Genomic DNA, 24,516 nt, shown 5'->3' with positions numbered 1-24,516 from the left:
ACTTGCTTAAATATATCCATAGCAGCTTTATTTGTAACAGCCAGAAACTGAAATAGATCTACGTGCCCCTGAACAGAAGAATAGATAAAAGAAACAAAATATAAAAGCAAACAAAAAATATGTACATCTACAAAATGAAATAGTATTCAGCTATTAAATACAAGGATATCATGAAGTATGCATACAAATGAGGTAACCCAGTCCCAAAAGGACATGCATGGTACGGGCTCACTTATAAGTGGATACATTAACTATACCATGTTACACTTCACAGACCCAAGGAAGTTAAACAAGAAGGAAAGCTCAAGCTTTGATCTCCCTTAGAAGGGGAAATAAGAAAGTCATAACAGGCAGATGGAGGGAGGAAACTGAGTGGGAGGGAGAATATGGGGTTTATGGACAGGTAAGGGAAGGTCAGGAGAGATTGCTAGGTAGCCATAAACATGAGTAGAAATTTGCAACTGATAAGGGTCAGAAGATGGCAGAGTTCATCTTCCCTCTTTAGTTGTGCCTTTCTAATAGCATCCTTAGAAATATGCACAGCCATGAACGTGTCACAGGCAACCACAGTTACTCAGGTGGACAGTGTGTACCACATAGTAGCCATCACCATGTGAAAACTGGAAATTATCCTCTTACATAATACTGAGCTGTGATGATCACACTTGAGCATCTTATTTCAGAAACATCTATCAAAAATCCCCCTGTAGATGTGTAAACGCTGACATTTTTTCACAGTTTTGAACTACATATTCTTAGTCTCAAGACACATAATTAAATGTGAATTGAACCCATGCAAAATGACAGAAACCCTGTTTTTCCCATTTGTCACAGATTCCTCTGGTAGAATTTATGATCAAAGACTCTACAAAAATTCTTGGAGAGGTTGTGGTTTCAGTTCAGTATGAAACATCACTCTTTTTTTTTTTTTTTTTTTTTTTGGTATTTAAACCTTGGATTTTTTTCTTGAAAATATGTTTTTGTCATAAAATATTTTCTATTTTTTTGCCTTTCCTAAATATTCCCAGTTCCTACTTTCTTTTCATTTATTTAGTCCACATCTTTTCTCTTTCCTAAGTGAGGAAAAACAGATGTATTTAAGAAAAGTTAAGGTTGTAATTAAGTATTTGTGCATACATATACATACACATATGTATATATGTAACAAGAATATAGGAAAAGAGGCTATTAATTTGAGATAGGAGAGGAACTGGGAGGGGCTGTAGGAAGGAAAGGGGTATGTGATACAGTTCTATTTTAATTAAAATATATTCTTTTTTTTTCTTGAACTTCACACAGTCTATGAGATGTTTTTGGGTTGTTCAGAGCTTTCTGGGGTTAGTATCCCATTATCAGTAACTTCATATTATGTCTGTTCATTTAAGACTGGGTTATCTCACTCAGGATGATATTCTCTAGATGCATGCATTTTCTTTAGAATTTTGTTAAGTCATTGTTTCTGACAGCTGAGTAGGTGTATGTATATGTACCCACAAATACCTAATTACAACCTTTTTTTTACAACTTTATTTTTAAAAACAAAGATAAATGTACAGATTTTAAGTGCTTTTTGCATAAAAGTATACAATTCATTTTTGTCAGTACTTGGTTTTTTTTTTAAGGTTTGATAGTGTGATTATGATCTTACTAGTTATAATGAGCATAAAGTACATGTAAAACAAGATGTAACATGGAAATAGTCAAAGTTTTCTTGGTGTGTAAAGATTTTTTTTTTACAATGAGCAAACAGTACATGTAATACAGGGTGTAACCTAAAATTTGTCAATGTGTTCTTGGTGGGTAAGGATTGAGCATGACTTTTTTTTTGATGAAACATCACTCTTTTACCAAGTGTAGTGAAGCCCTCATGTTCCCAGGATACTCCATCAGAGATCGGGAACATAAGGGAAAGAGAACATGGACCCAGCAGGTCAGAGACACAAGTGCATAGGCACTGATACTTGAGAGGATTAAGATTCGAACTACACCAGCTCCTTTTGCCTGTACTTACCTTTTATCCTTTAGATGGGAGAAATGACTGACTTCTTGCAACTCTAGTCCTAGGAGGAGTCATAAATGTCAGCAGCCTCATAGGCTCCACTTCTCAGGCAATTCTATCTGGTTATAGGGTAAATATTTCTATTGTTTCTTACTGTCCTGGGTACTTTTATAGCAATATTAAAGCAGTTTCTAACAGTTTGTGTTTTCATATTCTCCAGTGATTCCTGGAATCTTGACACACACACATCAATAAAGTTGTCTGTAAGGCATATATAGCTTATTGATAGAATTACATCTTGTGACTTTTAAAATTAAACACAAGCATCATTATTAAGATCTGGTTGAAAATTCTAGAAGCTTATTCCTTACTGATGTGATTTAGGTAGAAAGATGCCTCTTGCTATATGACCCATGCCATAGCCAACCAAGTACAAACTTATAATAAAACTTATCATAAAATGCTCCCTACAATATTTTAAGAGAAACCCTACCCAATTTTAAAGCATACATATTCTATCTTGTAAATCTATATCAATGGGCAGCAGGAAGCACAGTATCACTGTTACTTAATACAAACAAATGAGGTAAGGGTGAGTGTGGCATGTTTACTACTAGAGACCTTCTTTGCAAAACAGAAGTTTACAGAGCTGAGATTTTAGGGACAAACTCCTGTCATTCGTTTTACCTATTGCACGAGGCCTTTGAATAGTGGCTTTAAAATGCTTCGGTTATCACATAGTCTTAGAAGTAAAAGAATAAAAAAAGTATATAAAATGTTAGTTTTGTTGAGATTTCAAAAAAAAAAAAAAGGTCTGTATGTGTATGTACATGTCGCTGAGTGTGTACACGAACTGAAAGGCCAGAGATGGTGCTGGATCCTTTGATACTGGCTATGTTACAGGTGTTTGTGAGACACCTGACATGATTTCTGGGGTGAGACATCACCACTTTGCAAATGCTTTTAACCACTGAGCTATTGTTCCAGTCCCAATGATTTGATTTTAAACCACTTGATGGATTTCACTTTCCACAATTCAAAATCCTGTTCCTTAAAGCTCACACAACCTTAACACTAAGAATTTGTTTTCATAGGGCAAGAAATGCCAGGCTTTTGTTAGTAGGTTGTAATAGAACAACCCAATGTTAAATCTCATTAACTTCCTTTTGTTACTCTTCAGTAGTATAATCTGAGTTTAAATGAAAATCAGAAAATGGTCCCAAGACTAATAACCCAAACTTGATGCCTGGGTACAATGATGGGGGAAGGAGAAGCCACTCCACTCCTGGGATCTTCAGGTGCATCCACATGCATCATGCATACACATACACAATAAAAACCAAGAGAGGAAATATTTTTCATTTCTTTTTATGTTAACCATACTGATGTCTAAGAGACATGAAGCTAGAAAATAAAGTTTTTCAGTGGCTTGCAAAATTAGTTTGGTGAGCAATGTTGAAATTAGGATTTCTGTGGGGAAAACAGTTGTCATTTCAAATTCCAAGTTTAGTGAAATTAGTTTTCTATATTTAAGTGCCTTGCTAGCCTAGCAGAGAGGCACCAGTTCCCTCCCTAACTCACTGTATTGCAAGTATTCACATTTTTATAAAATCTTGTACACATACACTTGAGCTAACTGGATGGAATGAATGAAACTCACTAGGTAAAAACAGGATTCTTAATTGATGGATTTTATTGTTTTCTATTTGATTTTGTGTGCGCACACAAGTAATATATGGGAAAAATGACATCATCAACAAGGAAGGCAACTACTTAGCCATTTTTCGAGCCTTACCCTAAGATCGTTCAATAAACACATCCCATTTTCATTTACAAAAAAAGGGGGTTTAACTAGCCACCAATTTTATGGAAGATGATTAAAACTTTAGAACTTTTATCCTTTGTGCCTGCAGACGGCTCTTGGTGAAGTGGATACTGCTCCTGCAGAAGCTGTGCATTCAGTTCTTTACATCTACTTCAACTGGCTGGTACTCACTCACCTGTAATTATAGCTTTAGAGGATTGAACACCTTCCTGTGGACTCAGGGCACCTTTATATACACTCCAAACATAGAAAAGTAAAAAAATTTGAAAACGCTTATTCTTTTTCTCAACCCCATTCATGCTACCAGAATAAAATCTATAAATAGCATCATTTTGCCACCACGATGCATGTGCCTTATTTATAGGAGAAAACCGAGAGACAAGCAAAGAATCTCTATGTGGATCTTGAATGAATTATATCTTGTTAATTTTTTTTTTGTTTTGAGATAGGCTTAAATATATAGCCTTCACCTGGATATGTAGACCAGGCTGTCTGTGAAAGTTCTCTATCACTACCTACTTCTGTCTCCTGAGTGCTGAGATTAAAGGTATGTTCCACCACTTCCAGCTCATAGTACGTTTTTTAATAATTGTAATGGGTCAAGGTAAAGCCACCTCTATGTCAAATGACACAGATTATATATAACAAAAAATAAATATGGTTTGCAGAGTGTGTATGTGTTCCCTAGGACTTAATAATTTGTGGACTATTAACTGCTTTTTCACACAGAACAGCTACTCTGTAAATTACAGTCTTTCTTTCTTTTTTTAAAAGTGTATGTGAGGAGTCGACATGTGCAGAAATCCTGCTAGTCTGGTCCTTGTTTCCATCTGGGTACCAGCTCCCTTCGCCTTCCAGGCGGCGGTGTGAGAAGCCTGCGGCAGGAGAGAGCTTGCTTGAATTCAGCAGGTTTGGTCTTTGTACCTCTTCTGGCTAAAACAAGTCGGAAAAAGAAGTCGACCAGATCCGTACCTGAAATAATTGTATTCACGTATTTGGCAGGAAGCAGCAAAGATGAAACCCTGCCAAAAAATGGAAGAAAACCTGGAAAAGGAGAACGAGCCAAAGCCGGAGGAAGAGCCAAAGCCCGAGGAAAAGCCAGAGGAGGAGGATGAACCAGAAGAGGAGGAAAAATCAGAAGAAACTTTTCGGGAGAGGCTGATTCAGTCTCTCCAGGATTTTAAGGAGGACATACACAACAGGCATCTGAGCAGTGAAGATATGTTTAGGGATGTGGATGAGCTAGATGAGATCAGGAGGGTGAGGAACAAGCTCATAGTGATGCCTTGGAAGGCTAATCGAAGCCATCCTTACCCCTATTTATTGTAGCTCGGCTTGATTTCCTTTTGATCCAGTGATACCATTGCAATCTAGCTTTCTTTTGATTAGCATTTTCCTGCTGAGACCTTTGCCCATCTTCCTGCATTGAATCTGTTGCTGTTAGTGGCTTTAGCCGTATCTCTTGTTGTCTGTATCTTACTGTTGATTATATTTGAACCAATCTATATGTCTCTGGCTTTGAAAAGGAGAGCTTTACTGATTTAAAAAAAAAAAAGAGCTTCTGATGGGATACAAAGTAAGGAAAGGATACAAAATAATATGGGAATATCATATTTTGAAAGACAGGAGTACCTTTGTATGTTACATATATTACTTGTGAAAGATGAATGATTTTTTTTCTACTTACTTGCATTTGCCATATTCCTAAAATGAACACGCATTATTCTTGCTAAAAATAATAAAGGTTTTATAACTAAAAATGAGAAAAAAAAGTGTATGTGAGTACACTGTAACTATTGTCAGACACAACAGAAGAGGGCACTGGATCCCATTACTGATGGTTCTGACCCACCATGTGGTTGCTGGGAATTGAACTCAGGACATCCAGAAAAGCAGTCAGTGCCCTTAACCACTGAGCCATCTCTCCAGCCCACAGAGATTCTGATCCTTAGCTTAGTTACTGAGTTTTACAAACTCTGAAGGAGAGGCTGATTATCCACAATTAGTGAATGGAACACTGTGATTGTTGTAAAACCTGGATTAACAATATGCTGCCATCAGGAAAGGTTGGGGGGGGAGCTCCTGGCATGCGTCCTTGTTACATTTTTTTTAAAAAAGGTTTCCTTTTGACTATTTCCAGGTTACATCTTGTTTAACATGTACTTTATGCTCATTGTAACTAGTAAGATCGTAATCACACTATCAAACCTTTAAAAAAAAACAAGTACTAACAAAAATGTATTGTATACTTTTATGCAAAAAAATGCTTAAAATCTGTACATTTTATCTTTGTTTTTTAAAATAAAGTTTAAAAAAAGGTTTCTTTGCATTTTGTTTCTGTGAAAACCTCAATTACACAGAGAAGCAGAACAATGAAAAGTGTATACTTTTAATCCCCATGTGAAACATTTGATCTTGAAGTAAATACATGTATGTGTGTGGTAGCTCAGTCTAGTCTCAGACTCTATGTAGTTAAGGATGGCCTTCAATTTCTAAGTGATTGTTTGAGACAAGATCTTAATTTGTAGCCCTGGCTAGCTTGGAGCTTGTTCTGAATTATGAGGTTGGCCTCAAACTCTAGATCTGCCTGCCTCTGTGTCCCAAGAACTAGGATAAGTTCTGTGCCTTCATGCCAGACAGACCTTTAATTTCTTCATCTTCTCACTCTACCTACAACGCTAGGAATGCAGGATGCTCCAACTTGTCTTTTTTATTAACATAGAAGTACAGGGGGATAAGGTATATTAACAAGAGCTGACTCCACTATTTTTAAAGAACCTCTATGATACTGAATATGCAATGTGAAAATCCAAGGTAAATTTAACTGTCCCCAACATGGGGCTGTGAATACAGCAGAGATACTCTCAACCACCTGTATTTCAGGAATATTTCAAGTATCTTTTAAGTGGAAAATATGGCAAGAGCACAGAAAGGCTCCTATTTAAGCACAACCAAAATAATATACTGTCCTTGAATAATTCTATCTACTATTAGCTTTTGAAAACATAATATCAGAGGGCAAATCTAATTAAGGGAACAGAGACAAAAAAAAAAATAACACAGTAAAAGGAAGTTAAAAAAATATGCCACCACCATCAAGTCTGAATTTTAGTATACCATACATTTACAGCAACATTTTGCTTGATGACCAACTTCATGGCCTGTAATGATGGGGCTGAAAATTCCTACTACAGGTGTCTTGATTTTAGCTAGTTATACACTACACGCTTTGGTGAAGCTGGTGTATCAAACATATTGTACTATCAGTTATATAGTTAACATATATTTCACATACCTCATGTTTATTTTATCTGTTAATTGTAACATGAAGATAAATAAACTGAAAGACAGTATTATCTAAACTTAAGCAAACTCAGATGTTTAAACAATGCTGACACTGCCCTATGATGTATTTCTTGAAATAGATCCCAGCAGCTAAAGGGCTCATGATAAGCACTGGTAAACAACTCCCATCCTGGCAAGCAGCATTCCAGGCAGTAGCACAGGACTATGAATGGCTAGTCTGCCATGTACTAGCTCTTCACTGAAGAATTATATTTCCTCTACTTTTAAATGGTAAACTTTCCTTTAAAAATATGGGGAGGGGTGTCCTGGGGAAGGGGGCATTGCTATAGATTGAACTCAGTGTCTTGAACACGATAGGAAAGCTCTCTGCAAAAGTCATTATAACCCAGTCCTCAAAGGATCTATTTTGAGTCAAACTGCAGCACGTACTGCACGTTTGGAATTCACTCCATTGCTCTACTCTTTAGTTTTCATTTTCTTTTTTTAGAAAAATTATTTATTTTTTATGTATATAAGTACACTGTAGCTGTCTTCAGACACATCAGAAGAGGGCATCAGATCCCATCACAGATGGTTATGAGCCACCATGTGGTTGCTGGAATTTGAACTCAGGACCTCTGGAAGAGCAGCAACTGAGCCATCTCTTCAGCCCCAGTTTTCATTTTCAGTGATAACATAGACACAGCATTTACTTCTATCACCTTCACAAAGTGGTTGTGAAAATCCAGTAAAATGAGGAAGAGATCTTTGAATCCCTAAAACTAAGTCTGATTTGGAATAGTCACTAAGTGTAAATTTCTTCAATTATTACAATGTATTATTCTTAACATACATCAGATGAATTAACCAAATATGACTCTTGTCAAAAAGATTTATTAACTTAAAATAGAACTTCAAATACAGACATAAGAAACTTACCATTCAAGTTTGAATATATTTAATATACATGTAAAAGAAAAAAATTTTTCAATCTTTATGTTGTAATTTTATTTTTTTTTAACCTTTAAAAAATTTTTGGCACTAGAAGGTTCTGTAAAGAATAGAAGTGACAAATATAAAACACATGAAATCCTTTCCTAATTCTTAAGAACTATATATGTAAAGTCTGAACAACCAAAGTATGAATACAGCTAATAGAAAATAAAGAATGATTTCCAGAGTGGTGGTATTAGTTTGCAACCCCACGAACAGTAGAGAAATGTTCCTCTTTCTCTGCAACCTCACCAGCATCTGTTGTCATCTGAGTTTTGGATTTGGCCAATCTGACTGGTGTGAGGTGGAATCTCAGGGTTGTTTTGATTTGCATTTACCTGATGGCTAGAGATGTCAAGCACATCCTCAGATATTTCTCAGCCATTCGATATTCCTTAACTGAGAAAGTTTTGTTTAGCTCTGTACTCCATTTTTAAATAGGGTTATTTGATTTTCTGGTGTCTAGCTTTTTGAGTTCTTTTTATACCTTAGATATTAGGCCTCTATCTGATGTGGAGTTGGTAAAAATCTTTTCCCATTCTGTTGGCTGCCAATTTATTCTTTTTTTTTTATTTTTAAACGACTTTATTTTTCAAAACAAAGATAAATGTACAGATTTTAAACATTTTTTGCTTAAAATTATACATTTTTATCAGTACTGTTTTTTCAGATATTAAAATAATTTTTACATAAAACTATGTGAATATATTTTTTAGTCAGTACTTGATTTTTTCAAGGGCTTGACAGTATGCATTGAAAACCTAATAGTTACAATGAGCATAAAGTACATGCAAAACAAAACAAATCGCAACATGGAAATAGTCAAAGTCTTCTTGTTTTGTAAATATATATATATATATATATTGTTTTCTTTATTTCTTGGACTTCATACAGTCTGTGACTTGTTTCTGGGGGAGTGCAAGCCTCTGGGGTTAGCATCCCAATATCAGTGACTGCATATTATGTCTGTTCTTTTGTGACTGGGTTATCTCACTCAGGATGATATTCTCTAGATGCAGCCATTTTCTTAAGAATTTGGTTAAGTCATTGTTTCTGGTGGCTGAGTAGTATTCCATTGTGTAAATGTACCAAAATTTTTGTATTCATTCGCCTTCTGAAGGACATCTGGGTTCTTTCTACTTCTGACTATTATAAATAGAGCCACTATGAACATTGTGGTGCATATATCTTTGTTGTGTATTAAAGTCTCTCTGGGGTATATGCCCAGAAGTGGAATAGCTGGGTCTTCAGGTAGTACTATATCCAATTTTCTGAGGTATCGCCAGACTGATTTCCAGAGTGGTTGTATTAGTTTTCAACCCCACCAACAGTGGAGAAGTGTTCCTCTTTCTCTGCAGCCTCACCAGCATCTGCTGTCATCTGATATTTGGATCTTGGCCAATCTGACTGGTGTGAGGTGGAATCTCAGGGTAGTTTTGATTTGCATTTCCCTGATGGCTAAGGATGTTGAGCACTTCCTCAGATGTTTCTTGGCCATTCATTGTTCCTCAACTGAGAACGTTTTGTTTAGCTATGTACTCAATTTTTTAAAAGGGTTATTTGATTCTCTGGTGTCTAGCTTTTTGAGTTTCTTGTATACCTTGGATATTAGGCCTCTATCTAATGTGGTGTTGGTAAAGATCTTTTCCCATTCTGTTGGTTGCCGTTTTGTTTACTTGACAATGTCGTTAGCCTTACAGAAACTTTGCAATCTCATTAAGTCCCATTTGTTAATCTTTGAACTTAGAGCTTGAGCCATTGGTGCTTTGTTCAGGAAAATTTCTCCTGTGCCTATGTGTTCTAAGGTTTTCCCTACTTCCTCATCTAATAGTTTCAGTGTATCTGGTTTAATGTGGAGATCTTTGATCCACTTACACTTGAGCTATGTACAAGGAGATAAGAAATAGTCTATTTTCATTCTTTTGCATGCTGAGTGCCTGTTGGACTAGCACCATTAGTTGAATAAGCTGTCCTTTTTCCATTGAATGTTTACTGCTCCTTTGTCAAAAATCAGGTGACCATATACATGAGGGCTCATTTCTGGATCTTCTATTCTATTCCATTGATCCACATGCCTATTTCTGTACCAGTACCATGCAGTTTTCAGCACAATTGCCTTGTAATATAGCTTGAGGTCAGGGATAGTGATTCCCGCAGATGTTTTTTTGTTGTTGAGGATGGATTTAGCTATTCTAGGTCTTTTGTTATTCCATATGAAATTGCATATTGATCTTTCCAGTTCCATAAAGAACTGGGTTGGAATTTTGATGGGGATTGCATTGAATCTGTAGATTGCTTTTGGTAGGATGGCCATTTTTAAGATGTTGATCTTTCCAATCCATGAGCATGGGAGATCTTTCCATTTTCTGAGATCCTCCTCAATTTCTTTCTTTAGAGGTTTGAAGTTCTTGTCGTACAGGTCCTTCACTTGCTTAGTTAGAGTCACACCAAGGTATTTCATAGTTTTTGTGACAATTGTGAAGGGTACCTTTTCCCTAATTTCTTTCTCCACATGTTTGTCCTTTGAGTAGAGGAAGGCTACTGATTTGTTCTAGTTAATTTGTATCCAGCCAATTTGCTGAACTTGTTTATCAGCTGTAGAAGTTCTCTGGTGGAGTTTTTGGGTCACTCAAGTACACTATCATGTCATCGGCAAAGAGTGATGAACCTGTCTGGACCTGGGCTTTTTTTGGTTGGGAGACTTTTGATGACTTCTTCTATTTCTTTAGGTGTTATAGGGTTATATAGATGGTTCACTTGTTTCTGGTTTAACTTTGGGATCTTGTATCTGTCTAGGAATTCATCCATTTCCTCCAGATTTTCCAATTTTGTGGAGTATATGTTTTTGTAGTAGGATCTGATGATTTCTTGAATATCCTCAGTTTCAGTTTTTATGTCTCCACTTTCCTTTCTGATTTTGTTGATTTGTATACTCTCTCTTTGCCCTCTAGTTAGTCTGGCTACGGGTTTATCAATCTTGTTGATTTTCTCAGAGAACTAAATCTTGGTTTCGTTGATTTTTTCTATGTTTCTTTTTGATTCTATTTGGACTATTTCTGCCCTAATTTTGATTATTTCTTTCCATCTACTCTTCTTGGGTATATCTGCTTTCTTTTGTTCCAGGGCTTTTAGTTGTGCTGTCAGGTTGTTGATGTAAGCTCTCTCTAGTTTCTTTTTGGAAGCACTTAGGGCTATGAGTTTTCCTCTCAGTACTGCTTTCCTTGCATCCCATAGGTTTGGGTATGTTGTGTTTTCGTTGAATTCTAAGAAAGTCCTTAATTTTTTTCTTTATTTCTTTTTAGACCCTGCTATCATTAAACAGAGCATTGTTTAGTTTCCATGTGTACTTAGGCTTTTTGTTGTCTTTGTTGTTAAAGACCAGCTGTAGACCATGGTGATCTGAGAGGATGCATGGGAGTATTTCAATCTTCTTATATCCATTGAGGCTTGTTCTGTGTCCTATTATGTGGTCAATTTTCGAGAAGGTTCCATGGGGTGCTGAGAAGAAGGTGTATTCTTTTACTTTAGGATGATATGTTCTGTATATATCTATCAATTCTAGTTGGTTCAAGGTCTCTGTTAGTTTTGCAGTGTCCTTGTCCAGTTTCTGTTTCCATGATCTGTCCATTGGTGAGAGTGGGGTATTAAAGTCTCCCACTATTATTTTGTGGGGTAAAATGTATTTTTTGAGCTTTATTTGGGTTTCTTTTATGAATACGGGTGCTTTTTTATTTGGAGCATATATGTTAAGTATTGAGAGTTCCTCCTGACAGATTTTCCCGGTAATGAGTAAAAAGTGTCCTTCCTTATCTTTTTTGATAACTTTTGGTTGGAAATTTACTATATTCGATATTAGAATAGCGTCTCCAGCTTGCTTCTTGGGGCTGTTTGCTTGGAAGTTTTTTTCCCACCCTTTTACTCTGAGATAGCGTCTGTCTTTGTCTCTGAGATGAGTTTCCTGTATGCAGCAAAAGGCTGGATTTTGTTTATGTATCCAGTCTGGTAGCCTATGTCTCTTTATTGGGGAGTTGAGTCCATTTATGTTAATAGATATCAATGAATAGTTGTTTCTCTTTCCTGCTATTATTGCTTTTGTGGGTTGAGTTGTGTCTGTGTCTTTTTCTTCTTTTAGTTTTTTTGGTTAGGAGTTTTCTTGTTTTTACTAGGCTGTATTTTCCCTCATTGTATTGGGTTTTCCACCTATAATTCGTTGTAGTGCTGGGTTTGTGGTCAGATATTGTGTAAATTTTGATTTGTCTTTAAATACCTTCATCTCTCCATCTATGGTGATTGATAGTTTTGCTGGGTATAGCAGCTTGGGCTGGCACTTGTGCTCTCTTAGGGTGTGCATGATGTCTGTCCAGGCTCTTCTAGCTTTCATAGTATCTGTTGAGAAATCGGGTGTGATTCTGATTGGTCTTCCTTTATATGTTACCTGACTTTTTTCCCTTACTGCTTTTAGTATTCTTTCTTTGCTTTGGGCACTTGGTGTTTTGACTATTATGTGTCGAGAGGTATTTCTTTTCTGGTCCAACCTATTTGGAGTTCTGAAGGCTTCTTTTATACTTGTGTTCATCTCATTCTTGAGGGTAGGGAAGTTTTCTTCCAGGATTTTGTTGAAGATATTTACTGTGCCTCTTAGTTGATATTCTTCTCCCTCTTCTATTCCTATTATCCTTAGGTTCAGTCTACTCATTGTGTCTTAGATTTCCTGGACATTTTGGGTTAGGAGCTTTTTGTTTTTTGCATCTTCTCTGGCTGTTTTGTCTATGTTTGGGATGTTGTCTTCTGCCCCCGAGATTCTCTCTTCGATCTCTTGTCATCTATTGGAAATGCTTGCTTCTGTGACTCCTGAATTCTTTTTTTGGTGTTCTGCCTCTAGGGTTATTTCTTTTAGTGTTTTCTTTATTGTGTCAATTTCTGTTTTAATTTCCCTCTTCCATTCCTTTATTTCTTTGGTTCTGTTTTCCTCTAGTTCTTTGAGTTTGTTGAGTGTTTTTTTTTTTTGTTTCCTCTTTAAAAGCTTCTGAATCTTTTTGCTTTTCCTCCCGTTCTTGTTTAAGTATCTCTATTAGCATCTTGAGGTATGATTTTAGGTCTGCATCTTCTTTTTCTGGAGTGTTTGGAATTCCGATGTTTGCTGTCATGGGAGGGCTGGGTTCTGGTGTTGCCAGGTTGTCTTGGTTTCCTTGGGATATACTCTTTTGCTTTCCTCTTGCCATTTTGTAGTCGGTGATATGTTCTAGCCTTTCCCTTGTATCTGGTCTGTGTCCCTGGATCTCTAGTGGTCCAGGTAGCAGATGGGCCCAGCCCTATTCTATGCCTCAGGGTCGCCGGGTGGGAAGAGAGGTTCCAAAGTTCTGTTCCTGGTCCCTGGATCAGGCAGGTCGGAGGGCGCGCTCCAAGTGCACACTCCACAGGGATCTCTCTGCTCCCCGGCCGCCCAGATCCCACACTCACCAGTCTCTCCGCCGTTTTGTTTTCTTGACAATATTTTTAGCCTTACAGAAATTTTTCAATCTCATTAAGTCCCATTTGTTAATCTTTGACCTTAAAGCTTGAGCCATTGGTGTTTTGATCAGAAAATTTTCTCCTGTGCCTATATGTTCTAAAGTTTTCCCTACTTTCTCCTCTAATAGTTTCACTGTATCTGGTTTAGTGTGGAGATCTTTGATCCACTTACACTTGAGCTTTGTACAAGGAGATAAGAAAGGGTCTATTTTCATTCTTTTGCATGTTGAGTGCCAGTTGGACCAGCACCATTTGTTGAATAGGCTGGTTTTTTTTTTCCATTGAATGTTTACGGCTCCTTTGTCAAAAATCAGGTGACCATATATGTGAGGGCTCATTTCTGGAGCTTCTATTCTATTCCATTGATCCACATGCCTATTTTTGTACCAGTACCATGAAGTTTTCAGCACAATTGCCTTGTAATATAGCTTGAGGTCAGGGATAGTGATTCCCGCAGATGTTTTTTTGTTGTTGAGGATGGATTTCGCTATTCCAGGTCTTTTGTTCTTCCATATGAAATTGCACATTGATCTTTCCTATTCCATGAAGAATTGGGTTGGAATTTTAATGGGGATTGCATTGAATCTGTAGATTGCTTTTGGTAGGATGGCCATTTTTAAAATTTTGATCTTTCCAATCCATGAGCATGGGAGATCTTTCCATTTTCTGAGATCCTTCTTAATTTCCTTCTTTAGAGGTTTGAAGTTCTTGTCATACAGGTCCTTCACTAGCTTAGTTAGAGTCACACCAAGGTATTTCATAGTTTTTGTGACAATTGTGAAGGGTACCTTTTCCCTAATTTATACGTCCACTCTGTAAATCAGTCTGGCGATACCTCAGAAAATTGAACATAATACTACCTGAAGACCCAACTATTCCACTTCTGGGCATATACCCCAGAGACACCTTAGTACACAACAAAGATATATGCAACACAATGTTCATAGCAGCTGTATTTATAATAGCCAGAAGCTGGAAAGAACCCAGATGTCCTTCAGAAGATGAATGGATACAAAAATTATGGTACATTTACACAATGGAATACTACTCAGTCACCAAAACAATGACTTGACCAAATTCTTAAGAAAATGGCTGCATCTAGAGAATATCATTCTGAGTGAGATAACCCAGTCACAAAAGAACAGACATAATATGCAGTCACTGATAATGGGATGCTAACCGCAGAGGCTCGCACTGCCCCAGAAACAACTCACAGACTGTATGAAGTCCAAGAAATAAAGAAAACAAAACAAAACAAAACAAAAAAATCTCTATACAACAAGAAAACTTTGACTATTTCTATGTTACATTTTGTTTTACATGTACTTTATGCTCATTGTAACTATTAAGTTTTCAATGCATACTATCAAACCTTTAAAAAAATCAAGTACTGACTAACAAATATATTCATACATTTTTATGTAAAAAATTATATTAAAATCTGAAAAAAAGTACTGACAAAAATGTATTGTATAATTTTATGCAAAGAATGCTTAAAATCTGTACATTTATATTTGTTTTGTAAAATAAAGTTGTTAAAAAAAAGAAAAAAAGAAAATAAAGAATGTAATTTTTAAATTCTCTCTTTATACAATTCATCAAGTTTAAACAAAACATAAAATTCCATTAAAATAGGGTAATAAAATAGATTAAATTTGTATCACTCAATGTAGTGATACCAGTAAAAACTATAGTTTATATTTATATACAAATAATATAGTGTTTAAAATGAGTCTGAGAATTTAAATAAGCTATTTAAACATGTGTTAAAATTTTAAATCAGGACTCGATTTGCATTGCTTTCCTTTACTGTCACTTTCTGCTGAGTGTAACTGACTGAGGTACGGGTACCCTTGAGACAGCAGGGTTGGCTGGTTGTTGTGGGCTGGCATTACTCCGACACATTTCCTCGAGGTGAGTGGAGACATCGATCTCTACTTCGAGGCATTGCACATCTGTCTGCTGGAGACAACACAAAGCAGACTGACAGGTTTGTGTCTATTTAGTTCAACATCCCTCCTTAAATAAATTTGGTAACTACTTACAGTGTTTTAAAAGTTCACGTAATAACAAAACATTTGGAGGGAAACGCAAATATATGTGAATGAAGACAGGAAACAAAAAAGGGCAAGAAACAAGGGAAAGAAACCCCACATGCAGAAAGACTGCAAACTCTCCTATACCTGTCAGAACCTCTTCAGCTTAAATCTCTGCTCAAGAGATAACCTACCATGGTCAGGGTCCTGCCATTCATTCTATGCAGTGGTTCTCAGCCTTCTCACTGCTGAGACCGTTAATACAGTTCCTCATGTTGTGGGGACCCCAACTTATTATTTTCATTGCTACCTCATAACTGTAATTTTATTTCTGTTATGAGTTAGAATGTAAATATATGCTTTCTAGTGGTCCTAGGTCCATGTAAAGGATCCTTTGAAAGGGGTGACAACCCACAGGTTGAGAATCACCAATTTATACTATGCAAGTGTCCAGTAGCTCATAGACCAGGAAAATTACTCCCTCCTAAGAATGATAATTTTGAGGTAAGAACTTAGATAAATGGTCTTAGTTCTTAAAATGTGTTTTATAGTTATTAACTCAGTCACAGATATTAGAAGCAGACAAATAAAATTAATTCAAGTGTCATTCATGTACTACTTTTAGTATTCTGACACTATTAAATCTTTACGGTTTCCTAAATGAAATTCAAACTCCTTTACAGAATTTTTCAGCCTACCTTACCTATCTAGCATTGCCATTTACATATCTTTGGTATCCACCTCCTTTCTCTAGTATTAATTTATTCTTTTTTTATGTCAGATAAAACTCAGTGACATTTTACACATATACCTTAATTAAGAACATTTTCCTTGTTTTAAAATTCTAGGGAAATAAATAATTTTATGGGCTAGAGCGATGGTTCAGTGGTGAAGAGCACTGAGTGCTCTTCCAGAGGCTCAAGTTCAAATCTCAACAACCACATGGTGGCTCACAACCATCAGTAATGGAATCTGATGCCCTCTTCTGGTGTATTTGAAGACAGCTACAGTGTGCTCATATATAATGAATAAATAAATCTAAAAAAAAGAGAGAAAAAGAAACAGGAATAAAACCTAAAAATTTTTAAAAATTAAAAAAAAAATCTTATAAGATGAAATTCAGATCCAATCTCTGATACCTAAGGCCTTACGAGGTAGACAACCAGGATACTGTTAACTTATTCTTATAAACTATTTTTTGGCTGTTTTTACATGCTTTGCTCTCTTACTATAATATGCATTAAGTATGGGCATTTTGTTTTGCCTAGTTTCTAAGTAACAAGTAGTGAATATAGTCTGGCATACAGTTGCTGTTCCAATAAATAGCATTTCATAAATGCATATATGTTAACCCTTAATCGTGGCTTCCACTGAGTTTCCCAGCTCAGAAGAAAACCACCCATTCTGATACTGAGTTATAAATACTGGTACCTTGAATGTAGAATGATTTGGGCTGAAATCTTGGATTTTCCTGATGCATGAAGTTTTGATGCAAACCATGAGGCCACAAAGCTGGGACAAGGGGGAAATGGGGACATGGTGCATGTTCCCATGGAATTGGAGGATTTAGTCCTCAGAAACGTGGCTCTGCATTCCAACAGGAAATAAAACAATTTTAAAATATTACGTTTAATAACTCAAATATTACTGTATTCTAGAGATATACCAAGGACCTAACATCTACTGTGTATTATGCTAAATCCAAATGCTAAATTTCTTTTAAAGAATCAAGCATTATTATTTGTTCAAAATATTTACATACATGTAATATACAATAATATATCTGCTAAACCAAAGATTTCGAGGCTGGGAGGTTTACATATAGTGGCTAACAAGAACTTTCAAGAACAGACAGAAGTGGCACCGGGAGCATTAAGAGAAGAATAAGAATGAAGGAGAGTCTAAGAACAAGAAAGAGTACAAAAGAATCAGCATCATAGAAAAACCAAAGAAGAAATGGGCAAGCCGAATATTGGGGCAAACACCTTTAATTCCAGCACTTGAGGCTGAGGCAGGTGGATTAAGGCCATCCTGGGCTAAGAATGAACCCAGGAGAGTCAGGGCTATACAGAGATCCTGACTCAAAAAACAAAAACACACAAACAGGCACAAAACAATGACCCAAACAAAAGGATGATGAACAAATCGCCAGGTAGGTGGTGATACACGTTTCAGAGAATTGTAATATATGACATTACAAAACTTAAGATTTTTACCCTTATTACAATATCAAATAGACCAGATCTTATTACAAAAGAAGCTTGTACAAAAAAGGGTTGAAAACTTGGGTTTCATGCTCATGGATTGGAAGGATCAACATTGTAAAAATGGCCATCTCAACAAAAGCAATCTAGAGATTCAATGCAATCCCCATCAAAATTTCAACCCAATTCTTCATAGAGTTGGAAAGAGCAATGTGCAATTTCATCTGGAATAACAAAAGACCTAGAATAGCGAAATCCATCCTCAACAACAAGAAAATATCTGCGGGAATCTCCATCCCTGATCTCAAGTTATATTATAAGGGAATTGTGTTAAAAACTGAATGGTACTGGTACAGAGATAGGCATGTGAATCAGTGGAATAGAATAGAAGATCCAGAAATGAGCCCTCACATATATGGTCACTTGATTTTTGACAAAGGAGCTATAAACATTCAATGGAAAAAGGACAACCTCTTCAACAAATGGTGTTGGTTCAACTGGCACTCAGCATGTAGAAGAATGAATATAGACCCTTTCTTATCTCCTTGTACAAAGCTAAAGTGTAAGTGGATCAAAGATATCCACATTAAACATGGTACACTGAAATTATTAGAGTAGAACGTAGGGAAAACCTTGGAACACACAGGCACAGGAGAAAATTTCCTGAACAGAACACCAATGGCTCAAGCTCTAAGGCCAAATATCGACAAATGGGACTTAATGAGATTGCAAAGTTTCTGTTAGGCTAAGGACACTGTCAAGAAAACAAAATGACATCCAACAGAGTGGGAAAAGATCTTTACCAATCCCACATCTGATCGAGGCCTAATATCCAAGGTATTCAAAGAACTCAAGAAGTTTGACACCAGAGAATCAAACAACCCTATTAAAAAATGGGGTACAGATCTAAACAAAACGTTCTCAATGGAAAAATGACAGCCTATTCAACAAATGGTGCTGGTCCAACTGGCACTCAGCATGCAAAATAATGCTTATCTATTTGTGTAAAGCTCAAGTGTAAGTGGATCAAAGATCTCCACATTAAACCAGATACATTGAAACTATTAGATGAGAAAGTAGGGAAAACCTTAGAACACATAGGCACAGGAGAAAAGATTCTGAACAAAACACCAATGGCTCAAGGTCTAAGTTCAAAGATTAACAAATGGGACTTAATGAGATTGCAAAGTTTCTGTAAGGCTAAGGACATTGTCAAGAAAGTAAAACGGCAGCCACCAGAATGAGAAAAGATCTTTACCAACTCCACATCAGATAGAGGCCTAATATCCAAGGTACTCAAAGAACTCAAAAAGCTAGACACCAGAGAGTCAAACAACCCTATTAAAAAATGGGGTACAGATCTAAACAAAACGTTCTCAATTGAGAAATATCGAATGGCTGAGAAACATCTAAGGAAGTGCTCAACATCCTTAGCCATCAGGGTAATGCATATAAAAAGAACCCTGAGATTCCACCTCACACCAGTCAGATTGGCCTAGATCCAAAACTCAGATGACAGAAGATGCTGGCAAGGTTGCAGAGAAAGAGGAACACTTCTCCACTGTTGGTGGTGTTGTAAACTGCTACAACCACTCTGGAAATCAGTCTGGTGATTCCTCCGAAAATTGGACATAGTACTACCTGAAGATCCAGCTATTCCACTTCTGGGCATATACCCCAGAGACCCCTTAATACACAACAAAGATACATGCACCACAATGTTCATAGCAGCTCTATGTATAATAGCCAGAAGCTGGAAAGAACCCAGATGTCCTTCAGTAGATGAATGGATACAAAAATTGTGGTACATTTACACAATGGAATACTACTCAGCCATCAGAAACAGTGACTTTTCTAAATTCTTAAGAAAGTGGCTGCATCTAGAGAATATCATCCTGAGTGACATAACCCAGTCACAAAAGAACAGACATAATGTGCAGTCACTGATAGTGGGATGCTAACCCTAGAGGCTTGCACTGCCTCCGAAACAACTCACAGACTGTGTGAAGTTCAAGAAAACAAAACAAAACAAAAAAAGTCATGCTCAATCGTTACACACCAAGAAGACATTGACTAATTCCGTGTTACATCCTGTTTTACATGTAGTTTTTGCTCATTGTAACTAGTAAGACCTTAATGCAGAGTATAAAACCTTAAAAAAATGAAAAAAAGCCAATCAGTGACTCAATTATATTTGTATAGATTTATGCAAAAATGTTTTAAATTTTTTTTCTTTTATCTTTGTTTTTTTATAATAATGTTTAATAATTTTTTGAAAATTTAATGAAAATGAAGGCACAATATACACAAACTTATGGAATTCAGTGAAAGCAGTGTTAAGAGGAAAACTCACACCTGTGAGTGCCTCTAAAGAGAAACTGGAGAGAGCATATAATAAGAGCTTGACAGCACACATGAAAGCTATAGAACAAAACGAAGCAGATACACCCAAGAGTAGTAGATGGCAGGAAATAAACTAAGAGCTGAAAGCAACTAAATAAAAAGAAAAAGAACTATAGAAAGAATCAACAAAACCAGGAGCTGGTTCTTTGAGAAAATCAACATGATTAATAAACTTAGTCAGGCTGATGAGAGGTCAAACTGAGAATATTTAAATTAACAAAATCAGAAATTAAAGGAGAGAGATGACAACAGAAACTGAGGAAATTCAAGAAGTCATCAGATCCTACAACAAAAACCAATACTCAATAAAACTGAAAAATCTAGAGAAATTGGAAAATTTTCTAGACAGATACCAGGTACCAAAGTTAAGTCAGGATCAGATAAACCATTTAAAGAACCCCCAAACCCCTAAAGAAATGGAAGTAGTCGTCAAAAGCCTCCCAAGCATAAACATCTCAGGACCAGATGGGTTTAGTGCTGAATTCTATCAGATCTTCATAGAAGACTTAATACAAATACTCTCCAACTATGCCACAAGATAGAAAAAAAAGAAACACTACCCAAGTAATTCTTCAAAATCATAATTATGTTCATTCTTAAACCCCACAAAGACCCTACAAAGAAAAATAACTTCAGATCAATTTCTCTCAAGAACATTGATGCAAAAATCCTCAATAAAATTCTTGAAAACTGTATCCAAGGCCACATTAAAATGATCAGTAACCATGACCAAGTAGGCTTTATTCCAGGGATGCAAGGATGGTTCAGTATATGGAAATTTATCAACATAATTCACAATATAAACAAACTCAACGAAAAAAACTACATGCACATCTCTTTAGATGCTGAGCAGCAGTTGGCAAAATTCAACATCCCTTCATTATAAAAGTCTTCAAAAGATTATGAATTCAACGGCCATACTTAAACATACGAAAAGCAATATACAGAAAACCAGTAACCAATACCAAACTAAGTGGTGAGAAACTTGAAGCAATCCCACTAAAATCAAAGAATAGACAAGACTGCCCACTGTCCCCCTACCTATTCAATATATTACTGGAAGTCCTGGCCAGAGCAATTAGACAACAAAAAGAAATCAAAGGGATTCACATTGGAAAGGACGAAGTCAAAATATCACTATTTTCAGGTGATAGATAGTATGCTTAAGTGACCCCAAAAATTCCACCAAAAAACTTTTACAACTGATAAAAAAACTTCAGCAAAGTGACTGGCTATAAAATTAACTCAAACAAATCAGTAGCCTTCCTCTACTTAAAGGATAAACAAGCTAAGAAAAAAATTAGAGAATCAACACCCTTCACAATAGTCACAAAGAATATAAAATACCTTGGAGTAATCCTAACAAAGCTGTTAAAGGATCTGTATGAAAAGAACTTCAAGACTCTGAAGAAAGAAATTGAAGAAGATCTCAGAAGATAAAAAGTTCTCCCATGCTCATGGATTGGCAGGATCAACATTGTAAAAATGGCCATCTTGCCAAAAGTAATCTAAAGATTCAATGCAATCTCCATAAAAATTTCAACTCAATTCTTCATAGAGTTGGAAAAAGCAATTTTCAAATTCATGTGGAAAAAGAAAAAATCTAGAATAGAAAAATCTATTCTCAATAATAAAAACACTTGTGGGGGAATCTCTATCCCTGATCTCAAGCTATAATATAAAGCAATTGTGATAAAAACTGCATGGTATTGGTACGGAGATAGAGAGGTGGATCTATGGAACAGAATTGAAGATCCAGAAATGAACCCACACATCTATGGTCACTTGATCTTTGACAAAGGCGCTAAAAACATTCAATGGAAAAAGGACAGCCTCTTCAACAAATGGTGTTGGCTCAACTGACAGTAAGCATGCAGAAGAATGCAATTTGATACTTTCCTATCCCCTTGTACAAAGCTCAAGTCCAAGTGGATCAAAGATCTCCACAGAAAACCAGGTACACTGAAAGTATTAGAAGAGAAAGTGAGGAAGAGTTTAGAACACATAGGCACAGGGAAAAGATTCCTGAACAGGACACATGTTCCACCATGGTCATTGCAGCTTTATTTTTAATAACCAGAAGTTGGAAAGAACCCAGATGTCCATCAACAGAGGAATGGTAACAGAAATTGTGGTACACTTACACAATGGCGTACTATTGAGCTATCGAAAACAAGGACTTCATGAAATTTCCAGGCAAATGGATGGAACTTGAAATTATCATCCTAAATGAAGTTTCCCAGTCACAAAAGAACACTCGTAGTATCTACTCACTGTTAAGTGGATACTATCCCAAAAAGCTCGGAATACCCAAGTAATAATTCACAGAAGTTATGAAGCTCAAGGATAAAGAAGGCCATAAGTTGGATGCCTCAGTCCTTTTTAGAAGAGAGAGCAAAACACTCATGGGAGGAAATAATGGGACAAATACAGGAGCCGGGATTGGAGAAAAGATCATCAAAAGTCTGCCTCACCTGAGAATCCATTTCATATGCAGTCACCAAACCCAAGCACTATTTCTGATGCCAAGTAGTGCTTACTGGCAGGAATTTGATATGGATGCCTCCTCAGAGGTTTTGCCAGAACCATACTCATACAGAGAAGGATTCTTGCAACTAACCATTTGACTTAATTCAGACACCCCAATGAAGGAGCTAGAGAAAGGATTGAAGGAGCTTAAAGGGCTTGCAACTCCATGAGAAGAACAAAATTATTAACTAACCAAACCCACCACAGCTCCCAGGGACTAAAACACCACTCAGTAAGTTCTTATGGAGGGACTCATGGCTCCAGGTGCATATGCAGCAGAGGATAGCATTTTCTGGCATAAATGAGTGAAAAGGACTTTGATCTAGGGAAGGCCCATTCTCCCAGTGCAGGGGAATGCAGGGGTGCTGAGGTGGAAGAGGGTGGTTGGGAGAGGGAGCACCTTCATGGAGGCAATGGGAGGGGAGAGGGAGGAAATTTTCTGAAAAAGCATAACACCTGAAATGTAAATACAAAGAATATCCAAAAAAGGGGGGGGGGGACAACTGTCTTGCCCAGAAAACCCTTGCTTAGTAAAGTAATAGTTGTTTTGTGTTCATTCTAGAAACCTCTACAAAGATTCATTGATGTTTCAACTGAAGGCATCATGGAAAATTTTTCAATCAATTTAAGCATTTTATAGCTTTCTTGTCTCAAAAATATTTACTTTGCTGTCTCCAGCAACCCTGTCAAACTGCATTACTCTGCTCCATCCCCAACCCAAGCACACTCCTGCACTCCTGCAATAAAGGGTACATATTGCAGTACCTACCTCCTAAGCTGCAAAAAAAAATTCCCTTACTTTCTAGTTAACCTTCTGAGGCTCTTTTCAGACATTGCTGAAGCAGTGTTCCTCATTTCCTGCAAGATGCAGGTTCTGTCTTCTGGGGGACATTTGACAATGTCTGAAGACATCTTCAATGGTCATGGCTGGGTCAGGGTGGAAGTCAGGAGCTACTGACCATCTACAGTGTGCAGAGCCTCTTCCACCCTGAACAATAAGTGTAGATAATATTATGAAAGCCCACATTTGATCCACAAACAAAATGGCTGAGTGAGTGGGATAAAGTCTTCTCAAAGTATCTGGACCCTTCTTGTTAATTTGTTATCTCTTCTTGCTCTTGGTCACAATTATTCATGTCTCACAATGCCTTCTGTATGAAATTTCACTCTGCCAGTTTTGTATGTTCCTCAACCCATCATCTATGAAGAAATAATTCTGTACTGTACGTGGTTAATGGATTGTTTAAAAGACAGGCTTAGGATACAGAGTTTTTATAGGTGTTCTTGATCATGCTAATAATACCAAACTTCCCAGAGTTCTAAAGATAAATCTAGTAGAAAGAAGGCACTTTTTTTTCTTTGTAGAAAAATAGCACAATTTCTCTGTAAAGAAATGGAGAGTGTGAGAAATTGTCAATTGAGATTTCCTCTTTGAACCACACATTTTTCTCCAAATATTTCCACTGTAATAAAGGTTTACTGCAGTTACAGGATCAAATTGTGACCCTAAAGTATAAACAGTCTACTTCTTCTTGTTTGTAATAAGTGAAGGACAAAGTTGGGTAAAGAATAATCAGCCTGGTGTTACTTAACTTGAAGTATTACACAACGATGTTCAGAAGACAAGCAACAGGCTTTGGATCTGAGAGATGTAACTGGCACCTGCTCTAACTGTGGCACAGAGAGATGACTCAAACACCATGACACAAAATGATGGCTCATACTGTTGGC

General features: G+C 36.6%; 1 protein-coding gene and 1 pseudogene across 2 annotated transcripts in view; one reads left to right on the top strand and one right to left on the bottom strand.

Moving 5' to 3' along the window:
- Positions 1 to 4,838: 4,838 nt before the first annotated feature.
- Positions 4,839 to 5,153, top strand: LOC308425007 (transcription elongation factor A protein-like 9; the record flags this gene model as incomplete). Its single annotated transcript, XM_080942623.1, has 1 exon — positions 4,839 to 5,153. The coding sequence occupies one exon, from the start codon at positions 4,839 to 4,841 to the stop codon at positions 5,151 to 5,153; it is 315 nt and encodes a 104-aa protein (XP_080798749.1).
- Positions 5,154 to 15,379: 10,226 nt separating this feature from the next.
- Positions 15,380 to 24,516, bottom strand: part of LOC308425006 (terminal uridylyltransferase 4-like) — a 111,670-nt pseudogene continuing 102,533 nt past the window's right edge. The window contains exons 4-5 of the transcript in view: positions 17,081 to 17,236; positions 15,380 to 15,568 (exon numbers count right to left, since the gene is read on the bottom strand). The product of the transcript in view is annotated as a terminal uridylyltransferase 4-like (transcript). The remainder of the gene's footprint in view (positions 15,569 to 17,080; positions 17,237 to 24,516) is intronic.

The sequence above is a fragment of the Micromys minutus genome (genome assembly GCF_963924665.1).
Source record: "Micromys minutus genome assembly, contig: SUPER_9_unloc_1, whole genome shotgun sequence".
Lineage (NCBI taxonomy): Eukaryota > Metazoa > Chordata > Mammalia > Rodentia > Muridae > Micromys > Micromys minutus.
Note: the sequence above shows the minus strand (reverse complement) of the source record. Positions and strands in the feature narration are given on the sequence as shown.